The 27289-nt window shown below is 31.5% G+C and overlaps 1 protein-coding gene across 1 annotated transcript in view; it reads left to right on the top strand.

Moving 5' to 3' along the window:
• Positions 1 to 27289, top strand: part of LOC108905204 (roundabout homolog 2-like) — a 361498-nt gene that overhangs the window by 241267 nt on the left and 92942 nt on the right. The window contains exon 2 of the mRNA XM_018707990.2: positions 8455 to 8763. Coding sequence (XP_018563506.1) covers positions 8455 to 8763 — 309 coding nt within the window. The remainder of the gene's footprint in view (positions 1 to 8454; positions 8764 to 27289) is intronic.

A 27289-nucleotide genomic window follows, 5' to 3' on the forward strand; every position in this document is an offset into this window, starting at 1 on the left:
AAATATAAATATCACATAAGTCACTATTATTTATGAGAAATTAAGTAAAACCTTTTCTTTCCTTCTACTATCTCGGTTTTGGATTATTTCTCTATACTTTCATCTGACCACCTTTTACATGTTTTCCTATTTTCCAGCACTGTTTTCATTTCCTTTAACAGCTTTTCTCTTCTTTTTCCCGCTTTGCTTTTTGTTGCATGCATTTTTTTTCGAGGACTAATTAAATAATACGATTTTGATAACCTCTTCGCCTACATAGTTTCTGTGCATTTGACGCCATTTGCTGAACAACATTAAAAGTTATGTTTTTGGAAAACTATTATTATTACTATTTATTAAGTGTCTACAAAATGTAAAAGTCTCTTACATTCAGGATCAATCACTAATAATCAATTTAATTAACAGTTAATAATATTTTAACATTTAAATTTAAAGTCGTAATTGGACAATTGAGAAAACTGATTCCACTCGAGGATGAAAAGTCGCTAACTGTAATGGTTTCTTGACAAAGAGCACTGGGTAATTGTTGAAAAAGCAGCAAATTTGAGAGCAGATAAGATACTATTAGAAATTTCAATCAATTTTCTTCTCAATTGATTCCTCAATATATCCCTTCGCAAACGTCGAAGACCACTAGGTCCCTTGTCTTTTAAGACTGGCGAAATAGCTCCAGAATCAGCTAGCAGTGAAGTAGATCATCTTCGGAAGCAATGATCATGTAGCTCTCTACTTCCGGTAATTTTAAATATGCTGCAACTTCTTTTAGATTATTTCTAATTTTATTAACACCAATAACCTGATTTACACAGTTTATCTCACATTTTTAGTAATTTTTGAACTATGGAACTATGGTTTTTTTAAAAATTTTGATTGATACATCGCGATTTAGGAACAAATATAAATACAGTCATATTATATAGTTTTACCAAGTGTACCTAGGTAGATTCTATCAAATAGTACAAACTCAGGCATACGTATCTGTATTCCAAGGCATCACTAAAGCCAAAGCTGTTTCCAGACAGAATTATTTAGTATGGGTGTCAAAACATTATACTTTTAATAGCCCATTGTTTGTGTTGATGGTTTATTTTAATATTTATAACTACTTCTGTTTTATGTTAAAATATTTTACCTCGTATTTTACATTTTTTTGTACACAAAATACAGGTAGAAAATGCTAATGATTCAACACCTTTTGAATATACGTATAGTACATAGTGCGCTAACTTCAACAATTTTGGTGGGTTTCTCGTATTCTTCAGGAGATAGACGCAATGTGGTTAAAATGACATTGACTAAATTTTTCAGGAAAAATTAATTTTGGAAACATAGGTTTTTGTTGTTTTGTCATAATTTTTTAATTTTTTTATCTGTTCAAGAAAACCGTTAACAAACATGGAAATAAATAGTGTTAAGTGTAAGATGGATATTATCTAAACTTCATCTTGTACATCTGAAAATGTAACAAAATTAATGTCACGAGACTGGTTGCGATTAATAAAAAGTGTTTAAGACGTAAAAGCTTGCTTATTTTGTTTTTAGATTTTGTTATTTTCTTTCTTTTGTTTTTATAGTTCTCTTTTGGGGGATATGGTCTTGTTATTCAGTTTTATCCCTTTTTTATATAAATTGGCGATTTTTGTCGGTAGTTCATTTCATACGCCAATGTTTGGGGTAACAAGGGAGTAACGCACAAAAAATACCAGAGGCCTATTAAATTTTCTTTGTTAGCTTTTCCAGTGAGTAAATATTACCTCGATTTCGCTTTTTTTGTTCAAATAAGCCTGAAAACGAGAGCTCCTAATGAATTTGTGGGCTGAATATAAAACAAGCGAAACGAGCGAGCTGCAGGAGTCCCGGCTATTAGCATTTGCATATTTTTTTACCTTTTTCGGTAACAGATCTGAATTTATAAATGATCTATTATTGCATTAAATCATTTGAAATTCGAATCAAATGGAATGCAGCAAATTAAAAGCATAAAATATAGCCCTGGAAGATTAAAATATGGCATATTCGACAGATAAATTTCAATCGGCGTTGCGTTATTGGATTCGATCATTAATTCGTTCCGAACTACGAAATCGAGTTTTTCGGGAATCTCTACATATACATTTAATAAATAGATGTGTGTGCATTGTGCAGTGGTTTAATTCGGCAGCCATTTGTGTAACCATATCATGAGCTAATTATAACAGCATTACTATGTACTTAACCGTATTAATATTTGCATTAAGAGAAAAAATTTAATTAATCACAAAACTACTACAACTGCTACTACTATATTTCCATAGTTAGAGATATAAATATTATTATACAGAAATCTATACAGGGATGGCCAGAAGTACGGAATAAAATACGTATCTTTTGAATGAGTTAATTTTTTTGAAACTCCGAAACACGTTAACTGATTTTGATTTTTTCCCATTGTTCGGTTATATAATAATTAATTTTTGTTCAACCCCCTAACCCCCAGCTACCCCTACCTTTTTTTTCAAATGGAAACATAAGGCATGAGGGGGCTCGTTGAAAAGCTTATAGAAAACTGAATCCAGCCATACCAAATAAACAAGTTTTATTTTTTCAATAGCAAGTTTTTTTTCATTTAGAAATTGAAACAACTAGATAATTTACAAAAATAAACTCAATGTCGCAAATGCTAAAAATGTCCTCCATTCACTATTTGGCATTCTCCAAGACGATAGTTACAGCTGTCGACAACATTCTGAATGACTTCAGCTGGTAAATTATGCATCTCCGCCCTAATCTTGTTCTTTAAATTCTCAATATTATCCGGTCTGTCCTGGTAGACTCATTCTTTCAAATATCCCCAAAGAAAATAATCCAGGGGTGTTAAGTCGGGGGATCTTGGCGGCCATTCAACTGTACCCCGTCTACCAATCCAGCGATTTGGAAACATTTCATCTAAGTATCTTCGAACATCAATACCAAAATGTGGGGGAGCGCCATCTTGTTGGAACCAAATTCTTTCATTCGGTATATCTGGATCAATTTCATGAGGGAAAATCACAGCTAGAGCAGGTATCAGGTCAAATGTTAGGAAATCCAGGTAGCGTGCGGCAGTAAGATTTTCTTCAAAAAAGAATGGGCCCAAGATTCTGTTGTTGATGATACCTACCCATACATTAACTTTCTGTGGATGCTGCGTATGCGATTCGCATGTCCAGTGTGGATTTTCCTGGGACCAAAAGCGATAGTTGTGCCTGTTAACCACTCCATTTAAATAAAACGTAGCTTCATCCGAAAAAAGTACGTCTCGTTGAAAACCATTATTGTCGTCACACCGTCTCATCATTTCTTCACAAAATTGTAATCGCCTATCATAATCGTCTTCCAAAAGCTCTTGGACAAGACATACCTTATAGGGGTGGTATTTCTCTTGTTTCAGAAACATTCGAATTGCAGTTCGAGAAGCATCGTGATTGCGGGCCAATGAAACAGTTGAAGTATGAGGATTTTCAACAAGTTCTAATACAATGTCTAATTTCTTTTCTTCATTCAAAGCACGTGCCCGTCCAGTTTTGGGCAAAGTCTGTACTGTACCGTGTTCCTCAAATTTGTGAAATATTTTACTAACTGTCCCTTGCGAGATTTGGTTTTCGGGATATTTCGCATTAAATAAATCTCGCACTTCAGCCTGACTTCTTATTTTGTCTCCACATCCAAGCAATATCAAGATTTCGATGCGTTGCCTTTCCGACAATACCATTGCAATTCAGTAAATAACTTGATTTTGACACAATAGTAACGTTTCAAACTCCCATTTACAACTAAAGCGAAAAATTAACCAGAAAACCTGGCAAGTAATTGGTACCAAAAAAACGCAACATAAAAACTATCTATCTTTTTTGCGTTAGCAGTGATAGGTACAGTTTCAAATTCTTTATTTTATTTTGTGCAAATTCTTGGAGGATAACACTGGAGATAATTCAATTTTATTTCACTTGTTAAGTAGATGTTTTATACAACCCTAAAAACCTTGCTATTGAAAAAATAAAACTTGTTTATTTGGTATGGCTGGATTCAGTTTTCTATAAGCTTTTCAACGAGCCCCCTCATGCCTTATGTTTCCATTTGAAAAAAAAAGTAGAGGTAGCTGGGGGTTAGGGGGTTGAAGAAAAATTAATTATTATATAACCGAAAGATGGAAAAAAATCAAAATCAGTTAACCTGTTTCGGCGTTTTAAAAAAAATGTACTCATTCAAAAGATATGAATTTTATTCCGTACTTCTGGCCATCCCTGTATTTCTAAACTGAAATATATTTAAACTGATCCGTTTGTTCTATGACTACAAACAGTATTAATATATTTTATCTGAGACTTTTATTTAATTGCTTCTCTCTAAGTATTTGTAGCTAACAATCTATTTTCTAATACAATATATTCATTGATCGATTTATGATTCCGAGATTTAGACCAATGCTTATCCGCATAAATCATAACAGCACGCTCGGAGCTATTAATGGCACTCATACAAGTCATACATACACATAAAATAATAACTAATTATTATTCTTCAAATGTTCTGTTGCTAACGAATTGCTCGGACTCGTTGCAACTGCCGGAATAATAAATTATTTCAGTTATGCTTCTGTTGCGACGGTCAGCAGTGCAAGTCATTGATTGCCGTTATAAATGCGATAATAACACAATGAATTTGTTTTACTGGCATCCTTTCCTACACGACAATTTAATCATTTATCGCCTTTTTTGCTTTAAGCCATGCTGCCCATAATTGAATGTAGCAATACATTGTTTTAACCGGATAATAGTTATTCCCGGATGCGGCGTACTCAATTTGTTAGATCATTACATTTCAGCTATTTACAGACTTGAATGTTCATATCTACAGGGTGCGTCAGTTTTATTTTAGAGGTCTTAGTGACATGAAGTACTTATTTGTGGTGTTTCTTAAATTTTTGTGTATTTTGCAAATTAGAAAAGTAAATGCTCAAGCTGGAAAGATCAAGGGTTGTTTTTAATAAACATATTTTTGGTAGATAAAAATGCGGTACTCTAGACACAGGGTGTTAAAGTTTACAAAAAATATATATGTTCTGTCATGTCTTCATAATGCCGCCCCATTTTTCCAAGAAAAAAAAAATACGCCACTGGCGATTGTTTGTAGAATTAATGTTACAGGTACGTTAATTGAATTAAAAATATTTCTTCTATTTTTTAATAGTAGCAGCCGTTTAGGAGATGTTTGGGCTCGTTTATACGTTTTATTGGATATTTCTTATAAATTAAGCCTTTTATTTGATGAAATATTAAATTTGCGGCTTTTGGTAGAAATAATTTTATTTCTGGAAAAAATATCTAAACTAAATAATAAAAAAACATGAACAAACAGGTCGAGTAAGTAATTAAGTAACGAGTTCTACAACAATTATTATTTCCATTCTCATAAGTAGTTTTGCATGATTTCGTTAAAAATCTGGAAGGGCACCTTTCCCTTTGCAAGAAGAAACAGGATTACGCTCCTCACCTTGCATCTGACGGGATTAGGAATAGTAGCACTTACTTCAACACGCCACTACAACAACAGTTCTCAACTGACTGAGACAAATGAACGGGATTTCTGCCTCTAACATATTAGCCTTGAATGCAGTGTTGCGAAATTTGTCGAAACCACAGAGCATCAGAGTCTTAGTAGTACTCTTACTTTGTGGATATGCCTAGTAGTACCAACTTGTGGCGTAAATGTATAACCGTATACCGGAAGTTGACGTCATCTTCGTTATTTTAAATGGAACACCCTGTATATTATTGCAATTTTGGATTCTACGTCAATTTTTAGGTGACCTTTCATAAAGGTTTCCTATTCTTAAAATTAACAGTTTTTGATATATGTATTTAAATTTTTTATTGCTGCCTAATTAAAAAAAATGTGTGATTTACAATAATAAAGTTAATCCGATTTATTATATTGTGACACTCTCCATGAATAAATAATAAATTTGGAATGTCAGCATTTGAATAAAAGTTAACCATTTTTTAACAATAAATAATATTCAAATAAACATTCACTGTATGTGTTAAATTGACAACAATAAACTGGTGACAGATTAGGTGCTTGTTTTGAAGTTCCACTAAATAGGCCAGGAAATATAGAGTTGGACGCGAATTTTTGTTTCGGCAAGCTGAATTTATCACTATAGATGCTAAACGTAATATACAATAATATATTAGTTTCCACAGTCATAAAAATGGGGGGAAGATTGTTTACAGGGTGGTTAATTGTATAATTTTTAAGTAAATTCACGTTTTTTCCCTTCATTTCTACGAGAAAACGGTACAATACTTTTTTTTTTGTCTTCAAAAGATCTACAAAACGAGCCCTCGAGCGTCAAAAAATATTGATTAGATCAAAAGTTATAAACAGAAGAAATTTATTTATGACTTTTGAATTAAACATTTATAAATTACGTTATTATTACCAGAACGTTTTGGCATCACATCCTCTCATTCCTTATCACAGTCTAATAACTCACACGAAATCTGTAATCGGTAATTATTAGTCTGGACGATCCCGAGCATCTTCCACAATCGCACTGATTCTTTTCATGGTAGACTTCTTAATAATACATTGAAATCTATAATTTTTTTTAAATTTCAAAAATGCAACCTGGAATTTTTTTTTATTTTTTAGCCTTAGTTGCAAAATGAAATATACGACACACGCGCATGACGATAATATTTATAGTCCTGCCGTTAAAAAAGCGAAATTCGCTTGAAAATAATATATTTCAGTCTGTAACTCCGTTGGTTTTTAACGAATCATGACGATTTTTTTTTTAACATAAAGCTCTTTTCATAAGCTTTCCGAATATGTAATACGCACGCGCTAAAGAAATAAAAAAAATTCCATGTTGCAAATTTGAAATTAAAAAATATATATATTTCAATGTATTATTATGAAATCTAACATGAAAAAAATCAGTGCGATTGTGGAAGACGCTCGGGATCGTCCAGACTAATAATTAGTTAATTTGTTTATAAGGCCATAACTTGTAAACTATTCAACTTAACGATTCCAGATTTCGTGTGAGTTATTAGAGAGTGGCAAGGAATGAGAGGATGCGATACCAAAACGTTCTGGTAATAATTTCGCAGTTATAAATGTTTAATCAAAAGTCATAAATAAACTTCTTCTATTTATAACATTTTATCTAATCAATATTTTTTTACGCTCGAGGGCTAGTTTTGTAGGTCTTTTAAAGATGAAAAAAGTACATTACTATTTTTCCGTGGAAATGAACGGAAAAAGTTATAAGAGAAAAACGTGAATTTACGTAAAAATTATAAAATTCACCAGCCTGTAAACAATCTTCCCCCCATTTTTATGACTGGAAACTAATATGTTATTGTACATAATATTTAGCATCTATAGCGATAAATTCAGCTTGCCGAAACAAAAAGTCGCGAAATGGTAATTTCCCAGCTCTTTTTCGTGGCCTATAAAAATTTCACAGCCATCGTCGCAAGAAAATGTCCGTTGACTGTACGAAAAACAGTAAATACCTTAACAGAAGAGATAGATACAAGGAACCATTACACTATTCGAAAGAGAACAAAATTGTATAACAGGTTGAGTAAAAATATACAGGATGTTAGAAAAAATAAGTTAAGAAGGTTTAAAGTTGCCTAATTTCGGCATTAAATTTCTACCACCCTGTATGAAATTATGTGATTTTGAAATTATGGCAGGGAAGCTTAGAGTTTTAGTTATGTCCCCTATATATTTTATAGCTCTAACTTTATTATTGTAAGATACACAACTTTTTGAATTAGGCAGTGCTTTTTTAATGTTTTTTTGAAAAAAATTAAATACATCAAAAACGGCTAACTTTAAAAATAGGAAACTTTATGAAAGTTCACCTAAAAATTGACGTAGAATCCATAAGTTCCCTCAAAATGTTTTTCTGTTTCATTTTTTACTATAAACTTATATTTAGTACAACTTGAACATTTTTTTTTTGTATCAAACTTAATCTAAATATCATTCATACTCTATTTTATTTTATGAAAATATAAATTTTCCCTAAAGCCGATTCTAAAAAAAATTATCTACAAGAAGCATGTACATAATTCAAAATAAATAAATATTGATTCATTTCCACGAACCGTTACTAAAAACTTATTAACAAACATTCGAGGGAACAGAAGTAGGTAAATTATTAAAATGAGAACTGAATAATTGTCGATTTAAAGTTTAAAACTCCAAACGTATCATTTCCCTCGAATAACGCGGAACTTATAAATATACGTGTCACGGCAAATTTTTCCCGTTCCACGACCCAAAACTTCATTAAAAACTTTTTACGTCCGGCTTTGTCGTGAAAGAAACTAATTTAGTTCGGGTAATACATTTCTCGAACGAGATTTAAGGTTTCCTTCGGCACTCAATAGATTATTTATTTCTTTTCAGGCCAATACCGATCTCCCCGTATCACAGAACACCCATCAGATATAATCGTGGCGAAGAATGAACCAGTTACCCTGAATTGTAAGGCGGAGGGCAGGCCGGAGCCAACAATAGAATGGTTTAAGGATGGTGAACTCGTACGGACTTCACCGACCGACAACAAATCTCATCGGGTCCTTCTGCCGGCGGGATCGCTCTTTTTTCTCAGAACGATGAACAGTAAAAAGGAGCAAGATGCGGGCGTTTATTGGTGCATCGCCAAGAACGTCGCCGGTACCGCCACCAGCAGAAATGCTACCCTGCAAGTCGCAGGTATGTGTATCTCTTGATTTTTTCCAAAAAAATTGTCCCAATTTCTGTAAATTTCCGATATACGCTAATAAAAGCTGTATAGTCTTGATAAAAAGTTTTGCCTGTCTCGCGAAGCCATGGGCAGTAATCAAATATATAATAAAACATACAGGGTGTCCAAAAATTTCGAAATGTGAAAGAGTAACCGCAAAAAAGCCATTTTTCCGTCTGTTTTTGAGACTTTGACAGAGGCGACAGGGAAAATCCTAAAAATATTCTAAAAATATCCAAATACTGGTCATGAAAAATGAAAATGAGCATCACTTTCAGTTTTTCGAAAATTTTCGACCCCTATTTAGGGGCTGCAAAGACAAAAAAAGTGAACAAATTAAGAATCAACAGTTGTAAAACCCCAAATATTTCTATATTGTTATCAAAATAATATTATGAACGTGAAAATATCTAATTACGTATTTGATACGGTCCTGTCCGTATTGAAAATCAACCCATAATATCCCTAAAGGGGTGAAATCATCCCCTAAACGCCTAAAAATGCAAATAATATATTAAAAGTTATTTTTTTTTCTTTTTCTTTTATACATGATAATTGAACAGGTAATAACCCAGAATCACTAGATCCGAACGGAAATACCCCTAAATGAGGGTAGAACCACCCCGAAGTTCAACCATCGACATCAAAGTACATGAAATAATTATAATGCATGAAAAAAATAATGTTTCGAAATACATTCATTAGAATAATTTATATACAAGTACTCTCCCATACATTATCAATCATTTTCAAAAATAATCATCCCTCTCAAGGGGTAAAATCATCCCAAATATATAAAAATTGTAAATAATGTGAAAAATAAATAAAACATTTTTTTTATTATTATCATACCCATGAATAACTTCTAATTGTCACATCAGATGGAACACACCCCCAAAGTAGGGTAAACCACCCCTAAATACAATAATTATCCGTTACAAGGAACACAATTTAATCATTGTGCACAAAAAAATTCACGTTTTGAAGTAGGTATATAAGTTGGACCAATTTATACACAGAAATTGATTTTTTTTTCACATTCTTCACAATTTTTGTATATTTGGGGGATGATTTTACCCCTTGAGAGGGATGATTATTTGTGAAAATGATTGATAATGTACGGGAGTACTTGTGTATAAATTATTCTAATGAATGTATTTAGAAACATTATTTTTTTCATGCATTATAATTATTTTATGTAGCTTGAAGCCGATGATTGAACTTTAGGGGTTTTACCCTCATTTAAGGGTATTTTCCTTCGGATCTAGTGATTGTGGGTTATTAACGGTTCAATTATCACGTATAAAAGAAAAAGAAAGAAAATTGTAACTTTTAATATATTTTTTGCATTTTTAGGCGTTTAGGGGATGATTTCACCCCTTTAGGGATATTAAGGGTTGATTCTCAATCCGTATCAAATACGAAATTAGATATTTTCACGTTCATAATATTATTTTGATAACAACATAGAAATATTTGGGGTTTTACAACTGTTGATGATTCTTAATTTGTTCACTTTTTTGTCTTTTCAACCCCTAAATAAGGGTGACTTTCGAAAATTTTCGAAAAACTGAAAGTGACCCTCGAGATATTGTGAATACATTTGCTACTTTCTTCTCGAACGCTTGTAAAACAATTAATAATTCTGTTTAGTGAAAATATTAACATCCTGAACAAACTCCACATTTCGGAATCAGATGTATTTACTGCTAAAAGAATTAAAGATAATATGTGTATGGGTCCAGACTTCATAAAAGCTTTTTTAGGTCTATGTTTTCTGACTTTTTCCTGAATCTTTGGATTGTTATGTACAGAGTCCATAACTACGACAATAGCAGCATCATTGTATTCTTTTTTTATCTTTTTAATTGGGATACTTTTCATTAAAAATTTGTATTGCATGTCGATATAAGACATTACCAATTCCATAACATTTCACATGATAAATTATAATTCTAATTCTTTTTTCTTCTTTATCGTCCACAAAAAAGTTTATATTACCTACTAATTTGTATACCAAATTGAAAACCCAAGATGTTACATAGTGGTAGGTACCTTTGAATTTACTGTTAAAATATAAAAGAAGTAGTTTATCTTGTACTTTGTGTGGTGTTAATAAAATTTGTGGGCTGTTGATTTTCGTCATCAGCCGCTTATAAAACAAAACCTAATAGAATACTGACAAAACATGGTTCGTGTGAGGTCCATTGCCAAAAAAATTCGTTAATATACTTATTGATTAACTAAAATACTGAAAATATTAAAGATTATGGAGGAGCACTTTATTCAAATATAATAGAAAAATAAATGAAGTGTGAAATTCTCATTAAGACAAAGGTATGCCTGACTAACTAAAAATAATAAGTTCTCGGTCCCCTCTTAATATCCAGAATGAAGGAGAGAGAGAAAGATGAAATCAATTTTGGCACTACCTCGCAGATATTTGTTTCGATTAATATGTGCTCGAAAATTCAATACATCTCATAAATATGAGAAATCCTGATTCAGAAGGAATTTCATACAGCTTTAATTTTTATACAACTAATTTATACAAATTTATTTTTTTTTGCGTAAAGTAGCGACAATGATATAGAATCATATCTACATTAATAATTTTGCCACCTGTGCAAAATTTAAAAATTAATTAAATTAATGAATTCAACTCTTTCGACAAAAGGATTACGATTTCATTTTATTAATGAAATTAAGATTATTTCCAGGGAATAAGCGAATTTTATTTTTTTCTCGAAAAATAAGCAGGCTACAATAAATAACTATTAATTAATCAATCTAAGAACATTATCAAATTTTTCTTAAAAATATCTAGTAAGGCCCCTGTAACAATTACGTCAAATTATGTATCTTTTATCAAAATCGGACAAATTAATTTTGATATATTTGAAAAAAAAATTAACTTTAACACTCGAATCATTAAATCATACAAATTCAAACTTTTCTTTTTGCTTTTACGGGTTCTATAGCCTTTTAAATGTATGCAAACCTCGAACTTTTAGAAAAAAAGACATTTTAAAACGACAGTGTCAAAGCGCTTGAACACGACTAAGAATTTAGAAATATTCGCCATTTCTTACATTTTTTTTCTATTACTGTGTACATAAATAGCTATTTATGATTAAACGGATGATAAGCCGTAAGAATAACAACATTTTCGTTAATAACTTCCAAGTCTGCTTCTGGTAGAAAGCAGTCCAATTCAACAATGTCATAACTGTTCTGTACCACTAGACATCTGATGTGTTAATACGACCAGCCAGATTATGTCCCTAACGTAATCCCAAAGTGACATATCTAAAGCTGCTTGTCAACAAACCATGGTAAAATACGAAATCATACGTCCTTTATGCAAATAAAAAAATGTTTATTTACCAAGAACGTAAATATATATTTATAGGTCCTAAACATATATTTATAGGTTGTACAGTGTCGAATTAGAGTTGACATGTTGTTCACCCTCTATAAAGTACAAACATGCATTACCGAACATCAGATGTGCCGTAGCGGATGATTTAACGTTGTTTGAGTGTTCGCGTGTGCAGAGGTATTTCGGATGGCGTCGTTGATGGGGGGTAATCGATGAAATACCTTACATTTATCACTCTGTGTCAGAATTTGATCGAGGATTTTGCAATCACAATTCATGTTTATCATCTATTGTGAGACTGTTATAATGATAAATCTTCCCAGATTTTTTAGAGCAAAGTTTTTGTTATATGGTAATGGGCGTAATCTCACGTTATAAATATTTATTGAGTAGTGAAATATTGACTTGTGTTGTGCATACGTATCGCGGTTTTAAATATGGCGACAATAGGTCGTTTGCTAATTTTTTAGATGTCAGTGACAGGATACAGGAATAATTTAGAACAATCAAACTGTCAATGAAGAAATTGTCAAGTATGCATGTAAAGTACCTGTCTTATACTGGAGATGTTATTCATTCTTATAAATGATCGCCAATGTATTTGCATCTAACCGTTATGTTATTACTTCTGGAGTACCCCAGGGTTCTTATCTGGACCCTCTTCTCTTCCATTTTTATTATCAGCATTACTACCTTTGTGAGTTGCTATAGATATATACAGATACTTTAAATTTGCTTCGTTTGTGTCAAGTGTTGACGATTGTGTTCAACCTCAGGGTCAGTTAAATAGGGTACCTAGTGGAAGAGTGTACATATAAATGCAAAGTGGTTTATTCAGTTATGAAATTGTTTCAGACATATTGACGCGGACTTGCAGGTTAAAAGATTTGGGAGTTTACTTTGACAGTAAATTGACTTTCTCAAATCACATTCAGAATTTAGTATCTTCAAATCTGAAGACATTCAGATTTGTGATAAAACTAGGTCGTGACTTTCATGATAGTAATGTGTGTCCGCTCTAAACTCAATACTGTTCGCTGGTTTGGGTTTGTATAACGTTTATATAAACTTAATCGATTCTATACAGATTTTTTTTATGTCTAGCTTTTCGATTAAGTGGTAGATATCATAAAAGTGGCTGTTACAATAAGCTATTGTTAGCATGATTTAATTCAGATTTGTTCCAATTTAGAAATTTTCATAGTCTAAAATTATTAGATGCTGTCTTGCATTATAAAGGGTGTTAATGGACTTATGTCAAAAATGTAAAGGGGTGAAAAAGGAGCAAAAACTGAGTGAGCTGCTGTCACAAACTTGTATCGGAAGTTTAAGGTCATAGAGAAATAAGCTAATTAAAAATGTGTTTAAAGCTGTTTTGGAACTGCTGAAATACATCTACTTTATCGCGGCGAGTACTTACAAAAAATTCTGTAACAGTTTTTACGAGTTTGTGGGTTTCTTATGAAGTCGGACTGTATTCGAAAGTCAGTTTGTAATACATTGTTGTACTTTTCCCGATCGCTGCCCCCCAGGTCCCTGGACCTCTCCCCTTTAGACTTATTTTTGTGGGGATATGTGAAGTGTTGTGTATTCCACGGAATTTTGTGACATCGACCAACTGCGACATCGTATTGCCGAAGCTTATAATATGATTCGAGAGAACGTGGCAATGTTGCAGCGCGTGCGAGCGAATTGGATACGTCGCGCTGAAGCTTGTGTGCAAGGAAATGGTGCGTACATCGAACATCTTCTATGAAAATCAGCAGTTCTCAAAAAGTGGCTCCTTGCAATATCGAAGTAAGTCAGATCCAGTACAATCCGAGAAAACATATATTGAAAATGACGACTTTTGGTTATTTTTTGACCTTAAATCGCTCGAAAACAACAACAAGAGTTAAAAAGTACCAACGTGTTTTCATATCGATTTTTTAAGTTTTCGCAATTTTACGAGTTTTTTGTTAATAACAAATTACTGACCGCCGATACAGAAAAATCTCATTAAGGTTTTTTGTTCGCAACAACGTAATAGAAAAAGTTATGTGTCTTTTTAGGGGTGCACCGCTCGCCTACTATGTATTAAACAACATTGTTTATAAAATTTAAATATTTTTTTTGTTTTGCAAGATACGAGTTTTTAGAATATTATTAGGAACATGCCGTACATCTACTTCCTAAAAGTAGATATAGCATGGCCTTCTAAAACTATGCACATAGTTACCTATTAATCAAAACCTGGTTTCCACAGATATTTATCACAGTTTGCCTTTATTAGCCTTAAATTAATATAAAACGTACGTAAGTTAGTAGATATCTATATATGATAAATGACCTGTTTGCTCGAATTTGTAACTAGTTAGTTAGTTAGTAAATAAGCGTTTATTACATTTACCTCCAATTAATGTAAGGATAATTACGTCTTGGTACCTGTTGAGAAACACTTCATAGCAACGGAAATTTCAGTATTCAGCTCTCAACAACTGTTTCCAGATATCCCTAAATACTTTAACTATTGTAACTACACTTCCTAAGGTCATAATTTATTAAAGCATTTGTTAGATTTATTTGCTTACGTTCCGGTACTTCATTTCACTATTAGTTATTAGTCATTAGGATAACATTGGCCTTAAGACGATGAAATGCAACAAAATTTAGATATGCATTTCCATAATATAAAATATACCCTTATTTAAGTTCTTTAGAAAATACGTCGGATATTAAAATTTAAGGCGCGATCAAATATTCCGTAGACGTATTAAATACTCGTCCTCATAGAATATTCAGTACCTCAGGCATAAAATTTTAATTCAAGCCTCATCGAAGAGCAATTAATAAAAAGCTATAGATAACATCTACACGTAACAAATGCTATAAAAGCAGACGAATAAAAAAGTAGTAAAATATTGCTGACGTCGGGACATTTGGAGAGGAGTTGCTTTTATATGGTCTACTTGCTCATTTCTCCTTTTTCACGACATTTTAAGGATGATAAAACAACGTGCCATGCGTCTGTACGGCCGTGAACAATAAAAAGTTTTCAGCTTAAACGGAATATGGTCCCTTAAAAACAATGTTTTGTTAATTTGGTACTTTAAATGTTTTAAGTCGGAAATTTTTTTTAAGCCTGAGTGGAATATGTGAGATTTACTGCTAATTTTGTGTTAAATGAACAATAAATGAACGTATGGTTGCATTTAATACAAAGCATGAAAATAACTTGGAGTGTACAGGCCAGGACAGACACTGGTTATTGAATTGTATGGTCCTCGGGCTGATATTCGTTTACTCTCGATGTTATTAAGGCGATGTTTCGCATTGTATTAGTTATGTCCTGTCCAAATTTTGTTCGTGCAACTCTCTTGGTTTCGACAATGACCTATGAATGTTTTCAGCCGCAAAAATTTAATAATTCCAAATATTTTGAATTTTCACCACCAAGAACGGCGGTGACAACATTTTTAACATTAAGGCCATGTTTCGCATTGTATTAGCTATGTCCTATCCAAATTTTGTTCGTGCAACTTTCTTGGTTTCGACCACAGACCACCTAGACTGGCTTATAGAGCGACTTTGGTGAAAACACTTTGGAGCCTGATTTGGAGCCCAGCGCTCAGTCGTGTCCTAACATTTGACATGTACGCATCGCTGTGATTTCGATAATTAGACGTTTTTTCATGGGCAAGTGTATTGTAAAACATTGTATAAATAGAAGTGATCGAGTTGGTGAAGAGAGGCGAAAAGTTTCCTTCTTTAGGTAAGTAAAAGAAAGGAATATATAAAAGGTAAATATGTACGCCATTTTTCGGTTAACGTCACAAGTTTCCAGGGTTAGCTTTATAATTTTGTTTGCCGACATAGTGTAGTGATTAAGGTGATATTGATATTATAAAATAATGAATGAATTACTGTAAAATATTTTTAGTAATTATTTACTTTATGTGTCTTAAATTTTTATGAAATTTTACCAATTCCCGTCATTTCGAGATAGCTGAAAATTAATTAAATATTTTTTTCAATTAAAAAAATCTCAAAACTAATTTCAGATTCAGTATTCGTACAGTCAATTAATTTTTATTATAGATCGTGGTTGTTTGACGTATCCATCGAGATGTAGTAATATGCTAAGAAACATAAAAATTAATAAAATTTTTAAATAATGATGAAAGCAGGACACCTAGGCTACAGAAAAATAAAATTGTTTATCATGTATTAAAAAACTTTCTGAATGTGAACATATTTGAAAATTTGCATGAACATCAATTTGATAGTTTGCCTAACAATTGTAATCATTTAATAGAACTTGTAAGGGCTGAATGTGAAAAGTATATCGATGAATCATGAAGTCAAATTATTTAATTCGGTAAAATCTACGAAAAGGCAAATATTAAATAAATTAATATTATTTAGAGGATAATAAATATATTTAAATTATTTTGTAGTTTTATTTAATATTATGACATTAAAATATACTATTTTCTGAATTACAAACTTAAAATTGAATATTTGTTATAAGATGCAATATAATATTTAATATGTAATAAAAATATTACTTAATCCGGATCTGCTTAAAGATGCGCGCGATCAGATTGCCTTCCACACTCCACTTCCCCGGATATTGCATTCACTGGTACCCGTGCATTGGAATTAGATACGGCCAGTCTAGGTGGTCTGTGGTTTCGACAATGAACTATGTATGTTTTCAGCCTAGAAAATTGAATAATTCCAAATATTTCGAATTTTCACATTGTTTCGCATTGTATTAGCTATGTCCTGTCCAAAAAAGCATTAGGTCTACCAATATTCCGCTCCATCACAAACATCACAAAATCATCAATTGAATTTCACTTAACAGACTTGACAACATTGCTTTGCTCGTGTCTATTAATTGAATATTGAAATTGTCGGATCTTCTTTGTATAGGAGAAAAAAATAAAAAATACGTTGCTTTGTACACTAAATATTTCTAATTCAGGATTCAGGAAATTTGAAGTTTGTGAAGAGAACGATTAAAATCAAAATAAACAAGGCCTATTTTCAATGAGATAGAAATATTACTTAAAGTACAGTGTTTTTTCGTGTTATTGAGATATTGGTCATAACAAAAAACAAACTAATTCGAAATACATCCTAAATATACCTATAAAGAACTACAAAATGTTACTTTCCATGTGATAATTTTTTTCTCGGAAATGTTTGAGTTTAGGACCCATGTCATATAAGGTTTTTATGTTTATTTTAATGCATTCTATAGTCTGTTAAAATTAAGGCAGTCAAACGTTTAACACCCTGTATGTATGATAAACTTAACGATTAAATAATGTCACTACTCATTACCTAGTCCAAAATTTAAATAATTTGTAGGATATTATTTAAATTTTAAACTGGTGAATGTCATGTAGCCGTGGCGGAACAATAATTATAGTTTAATAATATTGAAATATATACAATCTAGAATCGATTGTTCGCGCGACATCCGCCCATCCAAACAATTTATGAACGAGGAATTGCAAAACTTCGATGATTAATGAGACTAATGAATTGTTCGCTAATAAGATCACCCCTTGAAGGGGATGACAAAATACCTTCATTAATTTTGCATGCATTGTTCGGATCGATCATAAATGGCGGGCTTCTAAATATAGCCTGGGTTCTTGTACCGTTTGTTTTGTTATATTTTGCAGTAAACTCACGGTGTTACAAAAAAGTGGCCCGTAAGCCCTTAACCACAGTTTCTTCGTGTGAAATTAATGGGGCTTACCACATCCATTTTTCAAAATACAGTGTGTCAAAATTAAAATATGTCTTCAATAATAATTCGTTTTATTCCAATATTAGAACTCACATAACAAGACAAACATAAAAAATTAATATTATAATTAAACCTCCAGATATACAGTGTCCCGGTACTGGATACAAAAATGTTGAGTACAAAGGGGTGAGATCAAAGTAATATCAGTTCTTCATTCTTATTAACTTCAGCATAATGCAAATTGTCTTTCTTTTAAATTATTTTTTAACTTACTTTAACTTATTGTTTTTTTTTCTATTGTGTTATATATATGAAGAGCTGATATTATTTTGACCTCGTCTATTTGTGCTCAACTTTTTTATCAAATACTGCGAAACCCTTTATATCAAACAAATAAAAATATAAGTTGGAAAAAACCGACAAAAAGAACGAAGAGATAATAGAATAATTTAAGAAATACTTAACCCAGTGTTAATTTGAGATTTGAATGTGATACCACCTACGAATATCTTCGTTAAGCTTATTTCGTCTACGAGAAATTGGAAAATTTCCACAACAGGGGGATGAGTATCATATCTCTAAGAGTTACAAATATCTGAAGGTTGATTGTCTTTCCTTCTTATTCCATTTCTTCTGGTTGATTGGTATTATCCTTATTCTTCTTTGACAACCTTGATTTTCTGTTCCTCTTCTTCTCTTATTGAAAGATTAACAGCAGTGGCTAATGGGACACACAAGATAATACTGCAAAGACTTGGCAAGTGATTCTTATATAAGTTTTCGTCTCATCATCCATTGGTATTATACAATTAGTAACTCTTTGAAACGATTTAAATATGACAAAAAAAAATAATTGCAAACCATAAGGCAGCGTTAGATACCTAGATAACTATCCATTTCACACAACACACATCTGGAAGGAGCATAATGACTGATGTACAATGTATTAGTGCAAACTTCTATCATCATCGACCTCCTTTACATGTTTCACCATAATTTCCTTAAAAAGCAATTAGTAGATATTATTTTCATATTCACTTTGATGTAATTTTTTTAGACTTCAGTTGGATCTAGCCACATACGTCTTTTTAGTTAAACGTATTTATTATTTTTAATATTTTGTAATTCATTGCACAATCTATTAAATCTATTTTTAGACTACTGATTGAAATTTCATGGCGTATTTGTGCATAAAAACAATATTATTTTTAAATGATATTGAAATCAGGCACAATTTCTATAAAGCAGGCTTTAGAAATTAATAATATATCGACGTTCGCTTATTACAAATTTTTTATATAATCACAAAGTCCACTCTATTTGAATATCATATATTTCTTTGTTAATACAAGGAAATAATTTATATTCATTCATCATTGAAAAAAGCTCATGATCATTTAACCAAAAGTTAGGTTTGATGTCGAAGAATTATTTTAATATTTTGTCTAAAATATTGAACTGTTTTTATAGTAATTATTTCCAGAAATGTATAGTCCTGGTAAATGTTAACAAAACAGTCGATTGCAAACGAATTTTCTGGCCTTTGCTGTGTAATGTGTATAGGTGGCAGTTAATCGAAAACCACATCAAACTCTGTAACGACCTTGGTTAATTGGCAAACTCGACCAAGAGAAGTTAAATAGTGGCTCCGTACTCACTCAGGTTACTAACACAATATGGGAACAGTTTCAGTTGTTATTAGGATGTCATTTAGTTGGCTTAAAAACAGAAAATATGTTTCAAGGCATATTGAAATAAAATTTGATCATTATTTAATAATAACAGGGTCTAATCAAAAGAACATGCCACTATTTTTACAACAAAGATTATTAAACAATTTCAAAAGTTTTTTACATGATTAGTGTTTGTTATAGAATAGCAAGAATACAGGATATTGATTTGAATAAATGCTTTATTTATAACATATTTTATTCTTAGCGAGATTAACAGGAAATTTAAAAGAATTAATAAAGTTTACTCGGACTTCAATAATACGTACCTTTTTTGACAGAAATCTAAAGTTCTGCCACCTCAAGAGAATGTAAATAAGAATGGAATGTTACATTAGCCTACCAAATTACTTCAGCATACATTTTATGTTTAACAATAAGAAAAAAATTGATTGTGTGCTTTCCGAGCTATGTTTATTAGAAGTAATCGTGTTTTTGAACATAGAATATAATATTGGTAATTATGAGATACTTTATGCAAACCTCAGAAGATAGTAAGAGCTATATAAGGTTTTACAGGGAATATCGGGAAATTACTGGGATATACAGGGTGTGGCGTGTGTAATATATAAAAATTAAACCACAGCCTCCTGATGATATTTGTAATAGGAAAGTCTTATACGAAAAAGTTCTATCTTCGCGTTTTTTTTTGTAAATTAAAGTTAATTTATTCAACGAAAATGAAGGCCCTGTGTTATTTATTAGAAACTTTAGAAATGTTTTTATGCGACCCGAGATGCACCCTTATAATTTAAGTCGGTATAATTTATTACTAGTAATACTAAAAGAAGGTCAAGAAGGTTACATTGTCAAAAAATTTGTGCAGTCAACTGATTTTATATTTGTATTGAATTCATTATTCACTTAATTACTATATATTAAGCATCGTCCACCGACCCATCAGTGTTAAAAAGTGAAAGATTCCAGACAAAAGCTTTTATTTTGTAATTCAACGATACTGTCAGTCTAATTTTTATAAAGTAAAAAATAAGAATAGCGTGCCGATTACATTAAAAACAAGATTCTTATTTCTTACTTTGCTTAATTTTTTAGTTTGTGCACAAACTAGTTTTACAATGAATCGAGAAAGCATGCATTTACTATTTCCGAACATGTCGATATGGTGTTAGTGTATGTTGCAGCCGGAAAAAATGCGCTCGAGGCAACTAGGTTGTACCGGGAACGATGGCCACAACGTCCACCCCCCCATGTGGAAATACAATCCTACAGTGCGTTCAGCGGCTGCGAGATACGGGAAGTGTTATTCCTCGAGGAGAAGGACGTGGTCAGCAAGTGAACCTTAATGTTGAAGATGCAGTGTTGGAAAATCTTGACGAATTGTGGGGTCACAATTAGTACTCGACGACTCGCACAGCGAGAAAGAAAGTATCAGTTGTTTTTTAAATATCTGTTTTTCTTAGTTTGTACTTTTGCATTGAAAAATTCCCCAAAATTTGAGAAGCATCTTTCTATCTTTCAACGACGACTTGTTTACGCAGTTGGTCTACAGCATGTAATTCGTCGTACAGTACACGGACAGGACCGTTCCAGAGAAAATATTTTGATCCATAATTGAACTTTAATTTAGAAGAAAAACGCAAAAATAGAACTTTTTCGTGTAAGACATTTCTATTACAAATATCGTTAGGAAGTTGTAGTTTAATTTGTATAGATTATACACGCCATATAAGAATGTTTTAAGGATTTACTGGGATATACTGAGATTTAAAGGGATTTACTAAAGATTTCCAGTAATTTAAGACATAATTACAACATTTAAACCACTATAGTTCGAAAAATTTTAAAAATTACATATTTTAACGAAGTCTTGGTAGCCGAAAGTAATAACAAGGTCCCAAGAATGCCCTTGTATCATATTTCATAAAAAAATATCAAACCGTATTCGTTCAATTGGCAAATTTACCTTACACGATGTTTGCGACTTTTGCAAGGAAACTGGAATGATATGCGCCAACTACACAATAGTAGACGTTAGTTTTGTGGTCGGTACTGTTAAGTATTGTCGCCGCCGCCTTTGAATTTTCGCAGAAAACGCCAGATTAGTGGAATAGATAATTGTTGAAACAACGGCGGTTCCCTAAAAGATTTTCAGATTACATTCTAATGACATTGTTATTAGATTATGTATGTATACGGCGTTTTACTTAAGACCACAGTCAACATTGTTTTATTTCTTTTTTATTACTTTCCACTGTTTGTAGAATTTTGTTGGCAAATACGTGTCTGCTTATCTAGGCATTTGATGTTTTATTACGAATCTCGTAAAGCGCATTTCTGAACTTTGTGAAGAAATACGCTTTGAATACCTCGATATGGTTTCCTGAGAACTTCAAATATACGCAACATTGAGAATGTTAGTTCCACTTGGAAAGTTATACATTTTACGTGTATGCAATAATGTGTATTCGGTATGTATAATACTTTAATGCTAATCTTACACTGCATTAAAATCAGTTCCCTCATATTTTTACGACTGTTTTGTATTATAAATATCTTGAATTTTATTTTCTTCAATTTTTAATTTATCGTTGAATTTAAAACGTACTTAGATAAACAATCACTGACTTGTCATATCATTTCGATTTGATGGTTCTTAAAAAAAATTGGAATTTGGAGCACCCTGGTATATATGAAATATCTTTGAAACTAACTATAATACAAGGTCGTTAGAAAATAAAAAACCTTCCAGATATTATTTATTTAGTACTTTTCAAATAAACCAAATAGTAATTACATGTTTGCTAGACATAAAACGTGTTTCTTCTACCGAACATTCTCAGCTACACACTCTCCATACTTGTAATTGCAGAATGCTGCCAACTCTTGGGATGCAAATGACGCACAATTCAAATGCTGTGTTACTTTTGGGACATGCAGCGTTAACTTTGATTCTTCTGTTTGTCATGTCTTTAGACCCTTGAATTACATTTAATAAACTTTAGATGATAACCTAAGGATATAGTACGTCAGAGCACATAGTAGTATTTAAATCGCCTATCTTTCATTCTAAAACCATTTTTATTTTTATGTTGTCTTAAAAAAAAGTTTAATGTTGATCTTCAGGCTTTTCTTTAGTGCATTAAGGAAAACAGCCACTTTTTGTTTAATTTTGATAAATGGAACCGTTTTCGATGAATTATTGTTTATACAGGATTTACATTGAGTCTATTTATAAAATTTCTTGACATCGATCACGTTCACATTGAAATATCACATATTTCTAATTAATTCCATAAAAAAGTAATTTGTGTTATCGCTTGAAAAAAATCGATCGAAATGCTTTTCTTGAAGAAAGTACACGCAGCAGAAATTTCAAAAAATATTTAAAAATTAACATTTGTACACACACAGATACATTGTCTTGAAACAGTAAGTCAAAGTATTTGTTTCACGAGTATTGTTTAAAATGTTGCTTAACGAATATGCGATCAGTGTTAAAATATTGTTGTCCTACAAACATATCCCATATGTTAATTTGAATTTCTCGCAAACATTTTTATTTTGCAGAATTAAACAGAAGTAATTTTGTTTAATTCTTGTTTAACGATGTCTAATAGTTTAGAGATCTAAAGATCTACAGGAACTTTTTCTATTTGTGAAGTAGAATTCGCCATTAAAAGTTGGCAAAGAATATCATTAGCACCCGGTATATATTTTATCTACCACTGATTGTGAGTGATAGTCAGTGAATATATAACACCGTTTACAGAATTTGGTTATCTTCAGTCGGTTTCAAGAAAAATGCGTTTCCCAAGACACATCGATTACAATGTACGTGCTTCTCGTTATATTGCTGCTCTCTGCTTTCTTTGTGGAAAAATATTCTAGTGTGTTTCATACAGTTGTGAAAATCAGTCAATTTTCATCCAAAAATAACCTTTTTTTTAAGGAAATGCTATCTACTCTTTTTTGTGAAGCAATGCCTATACCTATCTTTACTTAAAAGAAAAACAAGAGGCAAAAAGTTAAAAAAATAAAAAAATCGAATTTTTTGCTTTTTATCAATTTCTTTATTAATGATTTTTTTCTTGCATAAAATTTTCCTTTTAAATTTTTGAAATAAGCCATTTCGATGGGAAATTCAATTCTCTAAATAATTTTTCATATGAACTATAGCGAAATTGCTTCGTTTTCGAGCTACAATTAAAAAACTGAAAGAGGTGCATTTTCACCCCTATCTCCAATTTCTACCCTATGATTTAATAGCACTCCGCGGTTTTTTCATCTAAAATGACCCTTTTTTTATATAATCAATAGCCTATTATACCAGTTTAATAAAAACGTTTCTATTTTTAATACTTCCAAGATATATGTTTATTTTTAACCTTAACTGATTAACTTCTATTCCTTTAGATTTAAAAATAAATAATGTGTAAATATAAAATGTCAACAACTGTGATAAATGCAACATGCTCTATTTTAGTCAAACATCATATATATTATAATGTCTCATAACAACAAAATGGAATGCATCAACTGAAAAGAATATATTTCAAATTCAGATGTAGGTCCTCAAATTGTAATTAACAGTTTTGACAAGACTTTTTAATGGATGTTTTACAGGAATTATACTAAAACTCGACCACCGACTGGCGTTAATTAATCCACAGTTTTTATGTCTACAAAATACGCAAAATTTCTCCATCTGTTCTATTTACGTGTTCGGCCGTCGAGCTGCGACTCATCATCGTGATTTATGTTAGGCTCTAAATAGTGCTAAGCATGTTCATTTGTCGAACCACTGTTCTAGTAAATACCATTGACCCAAACTATTAATACCCTTCGAATGAAATGTTCCCTACGTTGCCAATTTTATTTTTGTCATTTCAAGATTAACTCTGGACGAACTGCGAGCGTGCTATATTTAGTTAGGGTGCTGGCATCGGGGCAGATTAACGTTAGGATTAAACGCAAAGTCCTTTCTTCCTTGGGAAACTTTCACTTCCGCTGGGGGTTTTAAAAATGTTCGACAGTTGTTAAAATGTATAATCCTTACAAAAATAATCCATTTTAGAATAAACGTTGCGAATAACCACAGAGGCAAACTTTTTACACCTTGCGATGGTTTTAGAAGAGTTAAAGCGGAACAGAAATATTTTTCAAAAACCCTTTCAATTGTTATGCCCATATACCATTGCCGCTGTACAGCAACAGTCGTCCATTAACATGGCCATAACTGTTTTGTTCACACTGTATGTATATTCTCGAACAAAAATAGAGAAATGACATTCAGTTTCACACAAAAAAGGCATACTTCTTTGAAGTCAAAAAATTTGACCGCTTTCGAATTAATAGTTATTTATTGTATAAGTGTTTTAAGTAACATTAAAAGCAATTAAACTACGAATGCAATACAACGTTTCATCCATAATCACATCACAATCATATTTGTGGAGTCAGAATTATTGGAATTTCATAAAAAAAAAATGAAATGTATATTACCATAAATGTAAATGTTAAAGTTAATAAGTAAATAAATTAAATTTCATTCACTATAGGTTTATTATTTTTTCATTATTCTACTAGTGAAATAAATTTACTTTATTCCACTAGTGGGTAAAGTATTACTTTAGATGGTTCATATATATGGACAATAGTCCGATTATAAAGTGATTGTGGATAAAAAATTAAGTTCGGGCTATAACATTCTTTTGGAATCTGTAATTTGAAAACAAAATAGAAATGGTAAACTAAATTTATAGTTAAATCATTACGTAATTTTGTCCATTAGCATCGACCATCTTCAGATATATTGGAATGTGGTATTTTTAAACTTCAATACCATGTGTACTAAACATTCTTTGTCCATTAACATTTTTTTATCTAAAATGACCAAGGTACATCTCCTGAAGTTATGAAACGGATTTGAATGAGAACACCTTTTATTTTATTTCTTGAATCAAAACAGTAAAACAATTAAGTTACATGACATGTATATCATCTATCAAAATTTTTGTAACTAGAAAACTCAATTGTATTTTTCAGATGAATAAAATATTTACATTTAACATTTAAATCCAAGAAAGAATTTCCAAATTTATTCAATTCAACTACATTGAATAAGACTTGAGAAGACTTTTGCGACATAAAATGAAATAAAATGACAAATTTCCTGTTTCAAAAATGACTATTTAAGAAACATGAACATTATGAAAAGATTAGCTTTAATTAATATTCCTTCTTTACTATTAGGTCATAATTATTAATGTAACCAGAGAATTAAAACATATTGAAGCTAGTCGGGGCTTTTGATGTAAAGAAAAATAATTAAATCCGTAAATTAATTCCCGGCACCGCAATTTTTTATCTTGAATAATAATCACATACACTACGCAAAAATATTCACCTCATTAAAATTCAACTTGGCAAGTTACATAACCAAGCAAAGGAGCTGCGTCTAATTTATTATCGTTTGTTTTAATTCGGAATAATGTAAAACGTAATTGGTTTCCACTAAAAAAAAGACAAAGCTAGCCGTTTTATTCGTTTCCGTAGTAAGCGGAAGTATGCAAATATATAACGTTTATTCTCGAATACAAATCAAACAGTTCCCCGGATCAAACACCGGCGAAACGTTTATTTAATTACAAAATATTTTCACGGACAACTTCGCTTTGTTACAAGAATTAAGAAAAGTCATACAAAGAGCGCTGAGCAGAATTTATGGTGTAGGTGCTGTCGCACATAAATACACCATAAAAATAACTTGCCTACGGTCAAAACGAAGGAGTTGTTCTTTGGGTAAAATAATAATTCGAGGCAATTTATTTAGTTTGTTTATATTTTACTTTTCCAGAGGTGTGATAATAAATATTTCTAACCTTTATCATCTATACAGGGTATCCCATAATTAATTAGACTAGATGTCGCAGCAACATTCGTCCATTAGCATGGCCACAACTTTTTTGTCCACCTTGTATATACAGACCCGAACAAAGATAAAGAAATGGCATTCAATTTCACATAAAAAGGTGTTCTTCTTTGAAGTCAAAAAAGTAGACGCTTTTCGAGTTAAACGTAATTTTTAATCCAAGTGGATGTTTAAGTGTATCTGTTGTAGATACTTTTTGCAAAATAAAACGTAAATGATCCAAAGAATTACTTTTATTAAGACTTTTACAAAGCAATTAAGTAAATGGAAATGTAAACAAAGTATATTAAATAAAAATAAATGGTTGACAAAATGAATATCTGAAGGAGTATTCCAAATTAAATTAATCTACAGCAACAAATTACAATAAATGTTGAAAATGTTCACCAGTTACTACATTGTCTTATCCATTTATTCAAGTTTTGTCTTACTTTAAAAAATGAGTTTTGTTGGGCCCTGATAATGTCAATTCCCTATTCAATTTTTTGCCATCCTAGCGGTTGTTTATTTTATTTTTATAAACAAGCGATTTTAGGTAGCCTCAAAATTAAAAATCTAGGATTTAGATCGGGACTGTGTGCTGACCATATGTGTACACAACCTCTACCAATTCACCTATGAGGATAAACTTCATGTCGATGAATTAATTATGGATAAAACGTATTGCATTCGTGTTTTAATTGCCTTTTATCAACTTAAGAATATTTTAAGCTCGAACTACGTTCTCGCGTTTAAACATTCTTGC

This window comes from Anoplophora glabripennis, unplaced genomic scaffold (genome assembly GCF_000390285.2).
Source record: "Anoplophora glabripennis isolate ALB-LARVAE unplaced genomic scaffold, Agla_2.0 scaffold68, whole genome shotgun sequence".
In the NCBI taxonomy this organism is placed as follows: domain Eukaryota; kingdom Metazoa; phylum Arthropoda; class Insecta; order Coleoptera; family Cerambycidae; genus Anoplophora; species Anoplophora glabripennis.